This window comes from Phoenix dactylifera, chromosome 1, assembly GCF_051530095.1.
Source record: "Phoenix dactylifera cultivar Ajwa chromosome 1, Ajwa_hap1_PhDact_Kaust_v1.1, whole genome shotgun sequence".
Lineage (NCBI taxonomy): Eukaryota > Viridiplantae > Streptophyta > Magnoliopsida > Arecales > Arecaceae > Phoenix > Phoenix dactylifera.
Window position 1 is genome coordinate 39,564,583 of NC_143190.1, and position 8,168 is coordinate 39,572,750.

General features: G+C 43.4%; 1 protein-coding gene across 1 annotated transcript; it reads right to left on the reverse strand.

Annotated features, from left to right (window-relative positions):
* Positions 1-5,736: 5,736 nt before the first annotated feature.
* Positions 5,737-6,988, reverse strand: LOC103707161 (uncharacterized). The gene has a single exon (XM_008791548.6). The coding sequence runs from the start codon at positions 6,853-6,855 to the stop codon at positions 5,980-5,982; it is 876 nt and encodes a 291-aa protein (XP_008789770.4). The 5' UTR covers positions 6,856-6,988; the 3' UTR covers positions 5,737-5,979.
* Between the last annotated feature and the right edge of the window lie 1,180 nt (positions 6,989-8,168).

Below are 8,168 nucleotides of genomic sequence, written 5' to 3' on the forward strand. Positions count from 1 at the left end.
TGTGGTTGGCTCTTCAATGAAAATTGGTTCAACGTCATTGGTTTCATCTTGTTGGAATGCATGATTGAGAACAATGGATCTTGACAACTTGAATGCTTTGTTTTTTATCATTCATGCACTCGACACAAGGACACCAAATATCATTTGCTGAGCCTAAATTTGCCACCGCAAATTCAATAAAGGACTTCACCCCTTCTCTATACTCTTTACTCTTCATTCTATTTTTTATTGTCATCCAACTCTTGTCCATTTTGACTGACCTATAAAGTACTTCATCAAGTTAGATTGATTAGTTTATAGATTTATTTTTGTATCCTGCAAAAAAAAGTTGCAGCAAAAAACCAGGGGCGGCCCAATACATTTGGGGGCCTAAGACAAATTCAGTGAATGAGGCCTTTTCTTTTTTTATTATTATAATAATAATAAATTTTAATAAGTATAAAATAGTTAAAAAAATGATATGAAAATAGATAGCTGTCAAGTATACTATTTCAACAAACATGCATGAATCTAACAATGATAGACAAGAAGCCTCTTCAGTTTAATATAATCCTTAAATAGAAGCATGGAAAAATAATTAATTTAAAAGAAGTCCCATCCCACCATCTCCCATCTCCCATCTCCCATCTCCCATCTCTCCTTCGATACCCAAGCTACCTCACAGCACGGCAACCATTCAACCCAAACAGAAAGGAGTAGAAACAATTAAAAGAATCTCCACCCTCTAAGAAGTCCATCTCTAATCCCCATCTTTCTTCCCGATGGCCCAGCTGGATAAGGAGTAACGTGAGGGAAGGAAAACCAAGACCAAAACCAAAATAGTGATGGTCCCCACCCTCTAAGAATCTCCACCCTCTAAGAAATCCATCTCTAATCCCCCTACTTTCTTCCCGATGGTCCATCTCTAATCCCCCTATCTTTCTTCTCTCCACCCAAAACAAAACTACTCCACCCAAATCCCTCTGACCGGAAGCCCTGCGGTGGCTGCGGCGGCGAAGGAGGCGAAGCCCTCCCGCCTCACCTCCAAATCTCCTGACAACTCAGCCCCGACGACCCCCACCACTCCGCGGTGGCAGCGGCGGCGGCGAAGGAGGAGAAGCCCTCCCGCTTCGCCTCCAAACCTCCCGACGACCCGGCCCCAACGACCCCCACCTCTCCGTGGTGGCTGCGGCGGCGGCGAAGGAGGAGAAGCCCTCCCGCTTCGCCTCCAAACCTCCCGACGACCCGGCCCCGACGACCCCCACCTCTCCGCGGTGGCTGCGGCGGCGGCCAAGGAGGAGAAGCCCTCCTGGGTTTCTTCTTCTCCCGCCTCGCCTCCAAATCTCCCGACAACCCCCGACGACCACCACCTCTCCCTCTTCCTCTCCCTCTCCCTCCGGCCTCTGTTAAATCAAATAACAGAGGACCCCCGGCCACCTCTCCCTCTCCCTCTCCCTCTCCCTCCCGGCCTCTGCTAATTAAATCAAATAAGGGAGGACACATACCTTGGACGCCGACGGCGAAGAGCTGAGCGAACGGGCGAACGGGCGAAGGCGATGGGTGAAGGTGACGGGTGAAGGCAAAAAGATAAAGCAGAAATTACCCCAAAAAAAAAAGTTAAAGTAGAGAAATAGGAAATTAGGGTTTGTTTGGTTTCTCAAACCCCCTACATACATACTTTTCTCGACTAAATTTTTTTTAGTCGCTGGAGGTGAACCTTTAGGGGCCAAAATTTAGTCGCCAAAAATTTCCGTGACCAAATATACATTTAGTCGGTGTAGGATAATTATTCTGTAACTAACAAGAATATTGGTCGCAGATAGCCTTATTTTCCGCGACCAAACTTTAGTCGCCAAACGTTTTACCTCCACCCCGCCAACTTGGTTTTGATGTTCCGCGACCAAATATACATTTAGTCGGTGTAGGACAGTCATTCAGTAACTAACAAGAATATTGGTCGCAGATAGCCTTATTTTCCGCGACCAAACTTTAGTCGCCAAACGTTTTACCTCCACCCCGCCAACTTGGTTTTGATTTTCCGCGACCAAATATACATTTAGTCGGTGTAGGACAGTCATTCAGTAACTAACAAGGATATTGGTCGCAGATAACCTTATTTGCAGCGACCACTATTCACGTCATGCTCGTTCATAGTTGCCATACTAACAATTTATGGAGAAAAAAAAGAGAGCAGTTAACCTTGGTACAAACTGGCCAATATAATGATCAACAGCAGATGCATTTTTCACTGCTAATCGGATCGGCATGTACAGACTAAAAGAAGCCAATTGTGAAGCTCAATCAGCGGCAAATTGATGCTCCACAACCCTTTGACATGGAACTCATTGCAACAGTTAATGTGGAAACGATCATGGCATCCTCGCACTGGCCAACATAGATGCTCACACCTCTAGTAATACTAACATCATCCACTTTATAAACATTGATGTTCACGTTACTACCACCATGGATCTTATGAGGACCAGTGCAGGAGATGTTTAGTTCTACATCAATTATTCGCCGAAAAGATCTTAGATACTGATACATAACTAAAGAACCCAAGAAATACCCTTCGGCTAGCAATCTTAGATAAAGTCTTTACAAATTGTATCAGAGTGAACCCAACTTATAACCTATGTGGACTATAGGATACTGCAACATGAGCTCATTTTGAGGCTGACTCTAGATCAATTGTGGTACTTGTGATTAGACTTGAATGGATCTAAACCAGTAGCGTGACAAGAATGTCTACAGGACTAAAAACCTAAAAAGTATTTTCCACCTAGCCATTTTGGATAAAATTTGCCATTTTACCATCCCCTCATGCCGTCCACCTGGGGCATGCAACCTTGGCATCTGAAATAGTTTTTGTATCAGACTGGGCTGAGGAAGATCCTGAGCTTGGCCTAGCACGTGAACAAGATTTATGTTGATAACCAGCACCTAAATCTGCCAAACCATCTGAGCCTACATTTGAGCTACTGGCCTTGCTGGATATAGCCTCCCACGCCTGGATAACAAGCTTAAATGCATCATCGGTGGCAACGAAACAATTATTGTCCGGTTGAGTCAACAAGTGCAGGTTCTTTTTCTTGATGGTTTTTATTACAGCTTAAAATCATACATGTTATGGGAAAAGTGGATCATCCAGAGCACACAGTCAAAACACCGAAATTCGGTGGCAAGCGTGACGATTCCAAGCATGTTCTCAGCGCGCTGGACCTCAGCGTGCCCGACCTCAACGCGCCCAACCTCAGCGCCCACGACCTCAGCATGAACGATCCCAGCAGTCACGACCTCGGCAGGCCTGTCCTCAGAAGGCACGACCTCGGTAGGCCTGGTCTCGGCTGAGTTAAGCTCGATTGACCTCAAGGCCAAGAAAGACCCAGTCAAATGGAGAAATCGACCCCCACTCCACCGAAAATCACGTCCTCCGTATTCGGGATCAAATTCCGCAATCTCTGCCTCAACGGCTGCCAACGTTCGAAATTCACAATCTCAACCGGTCGCCAGCTAGCCCGAGATCTCAGGCCGTTTGCGGTAATTTATTGATTCGTATAATCACACCCGACAGCAAGTAACAGTTGCACCCCCTCCTATAAGAAGGGGGGAAAGCTCTAAGGCGGGACCATCCTCTCCTCCGGCTCAAAAAAAAGATATCTCCATTCTTTTTTTCCATTAAAAAGCCTCTCTCTGACTTAAGCATCAGAGGGCCTTCGTCGGAACCCCCGGCCAAAGGCTTCTTACAGGTCCGCCGGAGACAGCCGTCTGCCACCGCACCACAGCCGGAGCTCCTCCTCCTCGGTCCACAATCACCTTCAAATCCAATTTCCAGCAACAATACACATCCCGTCTATTATAGTATATATGATATTAGATATTACGGCTGCCATATATTGTATACACTATCTTAGTATGATATCACAGCTACCACAAATTGCATGCTCGATCTGATATATGAGCTCGAATGAATCTCTAAAAATTATCGGATCTAATTATCATATTCAAAATTAGTATTTATATTAAATCATAGAATTTTACTATTGTATTATACTATATATGATTTTTTGTATCTTTTCCATAATTATGAAATTTTATTATTGCATTCTACTATATATGGGAGCTCAACTTGTAAGTAAAGCATATTAATGCTATGAACAGCACAAGCAATTTAAATCATATATCCAATACAATTTTTTCAGTCCTCCGGCAGCAGCAATAATGCGAACACTGAACGCGGCAAGCATTCGAGGGAGGCAAGGAGAGAGGAGTAGAGTCGCTGGGCCTAGAGCACCAATGCACCATTCTCTAGGCACCTTCGATGTCATTGGACTGGAACCCTCTCCGCCTTGTTCTTGGCCTTCTCGGCCTCCTCGTCGCAGTCCATTTGTTTGGTGGAGGGTAATAAACCCAGGAAGTTCATATGTGAGACCAAAGCGGAGCGAGGTACGGAATACAAAGGAATGAGCTTTAAGAGGCATAATTAATTCCATACCTGAAGCAGATCGCACACAGTTCAGATGCGAGCAGACCTGTGGGAATATAAAACGGAGGGATTCATGTCCTCTGGCACAGATTTCACTGTTTCACCAAATTACGATAAGCATTGGTAACAGCATCTACAGATCCTCTAATTCTCGGTGTTTCCTTTTTATTGAGGAGGAACGGAGGAAGTGAGTCACTTCCCCCAAAATTTATTAAGAAAATAAAAAATTACAGATTGATCAACCCGTAACGCTAACTATTATGATAGGAAAATACACTAAGACTTTAGATCGTTGTCATCTGCATAGAAGAATATTTGACGGTATCGTCTCACACATACATGTGAGGCCCTCCATCTAGACATGAGCTCCATGTCACAGGTTGCACCAGTTACGTAGCCTTTCTTGTTATATATTTGCACGAATTGCAAATTTCTTTTTCAGGTGAACCTTGAGCGTTTCTTTCTTCAGAGATCGCTTCTTGGATTTAGTTTCTCGCGGCCAACTACAGACCAAGCTTAGGTTTCGATGGTCTACCAAGATATCCTTACTAAACCAATGAATCCATCAAGAAGATATCCTGGCAAAAGATACTGAAGTATTTTCTTGATTTCTCTGGAAAAGTAAAAGATGTCAATGTTGTTGCTGTGGACATCATAAAATAAAAAAAGAGGTTAATAAAATGACTAATCGTTGACTAAAATTGTTGTATAGTTAATTCCGTCTGCGTCTCGTCTGTCACTTGATTTCCTCCATGATAGGTATGGCCAACTGAGTTACTTAATACCGAAGAAAATTTGACTAAGATGACAAAAGTCTTTGTGGACTTTAGAATATTTAATTTAAGGAAGGTTATCTTCCCCAAGTACATGATTCACAAAATAATTCAAAAAAATTATAATTGTAAGCGTTGGTTTTGGGTGGATGACCTAGACATGTGGATTATGTCCTTTTGTTTCATGTTACTCTTAGGTCGGACTTGGGAAGGTGACACCATAGGACTTGATCGAAGAAAAAGAGTTTTAACTAGACATTAAATATGCAACCCCATATATCTAGAAAGATAAACACAAATATGATCCTCTGACTTGGCGACCATTTTTTTTCTTAGTATCAATAGAGTATAGCTCATGTTATATAATTCCGTAACCAAAGACTTGAACTTGTCAGTAGTTTGGTATCTACCTCTTTCTGCAAGAAGTCTCAAGAGAAACCTGAGTGGTGATGAGTAATCACCATATTCTCAAAAAATTGACCATTCAGCACTTGGACAGACGAACAATGACAAACTTTTATTTACGAAAGATAGCATGACCATGGGATATGCTGCCTCTCAGGCAAATATTACAGACAAAACAGAACCAGTAACCTTGACTTTTCTACGAGAAAAGCAGGGAAATACACAACCGAAAGGTCTTCCATGTTAACTATTAGACTCCTGCAACCATCAAACAGACAAAATTAAAGACTGCTTCTGCTGCTAAACAGATCAATATAAGCTGGAACCAGTTCTGATCTAAACCACACTAGCAGTGTTGCACCGATTAATGCAGGCATCCACGCACTTCTCAACTGCAGCAATATTGCACCGGCGAATGCGTACATCACCACTTCCTTCCAAGTGGGCATCGTTGCAACGGTCGATGCGGATATTGCCGCTCTTTGTGGCATAAATATTATTGCACTGGTGGATGCAGATGTTTCCGCTTCTTTCAATCTGGACGCCGTTGCACCTGTGAACCCAGATGTTGCCACCGCCGTCAGCACGAAAGCCGTCGCACCGGTGGACGGAGATATCCCCTCCGCCCTCAACATCAAAGTTGTTGCACCGGTGGACGGAGACCTTCCCACCACCCTTGACAAGGACGTTGTTGCACCGGTGGACAGAGACATCGCCGCTGCACTCAACGTGGATGTCGTTGCAACGATGGACGGAGATTTTCCCGCCACCCTCGACGTCGATGTTGTTGCACCGGTGCACGGAGACGCTGCCCCCACTCTCGACATGGATGTTGTTGCACCTGTGGACGGAGACATCACCACCGCCCTCGACGTGGATGTTGTTGCACCGGCGGACGGAAATTTTGCTGCCGCCCTTAACGTGGATGTTGTTTTGACGGTCGATGCAGATGTTGCCGCCACTGACGACTTTGAGGGCGCCCCTGTTGTATTTGATAGTGTCCTCTTGGATGCTAATCGGCGAGCCCTCTACGATCACGATGAATTTGCCGTCGTTGTGATATGATGCAGTTAGACCGCAAAGCTTGCAGCTGATAGACGAGCTCAAAGGAGCGGCGATGGTGCACAGACCACCACATCTTGGGCACGGCACGGTAGGTTGGAGAGGAGCCACAACAGGAGGTAGTTCAGCTAAAGGGGGGTATGGAGCCATGAACTCAAGTATCTCAGGCTTGGGCAAGAGAGGGGAGATCAGAGAGAGGAGAGAAGAGGGCAGGATGAGAGTTCTCCCTTTCTCAGGCAAGATTTAAAGGAGACGTCTAAGGGTACAAGCTTGTAATTACATCCTACACGGCCGTCAATCACAGCCGTTGGCATTTATTTATGCAGGCGTGCCTTCAGAAACGAGCGGTTGGTGTTGGCAGGTGCGCGCCGCGTTGCGCGTCGTTTAGGAGATAATTTCTCCTTCATCGGAGTAAATGTCGATAGTGACGGTCAACGCCATGCCTCTATGATGGCTTCCACCGCGTGATCATTAGCCGTTGCACCGTGGATCCATGGACAGCTGTGACCCCCGGCCACGGATTGTGGCCTTGTCGAATGGGAGAAGAGACGTTTTTGGTTCAATATAGCCACCGGAGTCGCCTGTGCCTTCGTCCTTAAGGTCTTTTTGAAAAATCCATTCTTAAATGTTTTTTTTTCCCGTCTTTTTCTGCCTCTACGCGTTTTTGTTCAATTTTAAAGGCAAATGATGAATGCTGACATTTTTCTAATGTTGGTGTAACCTACTTTTGAAATGTTGAAGGTCTATTTTGTATCTTTTTTATTTCTTATTTTTTATTATTAAAACAAAATCACAAACATACTTATGCTATTATTTTTATTTCATTTTTTGAAAAACAATATTCTTTGTTTCTTAAAACAATACTTTTACTATTTTTAAAAATAAAAATTTTATGCCCTTTATCACCACAACTATCGCTTTTATTTTTACCATTAATTTTTACCACCATCATCATCGCCATCATATTGTTATTGCTATCATTATTATCATAACCACCCTCATTGGCACCACAACTTCCGCCTATATACCACCATCATTTTTATTGCCACCACTAATATGGCATCCACCTTCACCATCATCACTATTTTGAGCATCATAATCATATCATATTGATAAAAATACATAAATAACTGACTATATCGAACTTATTTATATTTTTAAAGTTTAGAAATAAAATTTGATGTATTTTTTTTTAAATAAGAAAAAAATCCTAAATAGAATCTTACTTTTTACATTTCGTTTATGCTTTATTATTATTTTTTCTTTCCCCTGTCACTTCCTACCTCTACATGCCCCTTTTTTTCGGTTTTTAGAGTAAGTGGTAAATGGTGACATTATTCCAATGCTGACGTGACTTCAATGTGAAATGTTTGTTTTTAAATTTTTCTGATGATGCTGATCCTGCGAGGATGGAATTAAAAATAATATACAAACACGGCCAGTGCTCTCTCCCGTGGCAGGGA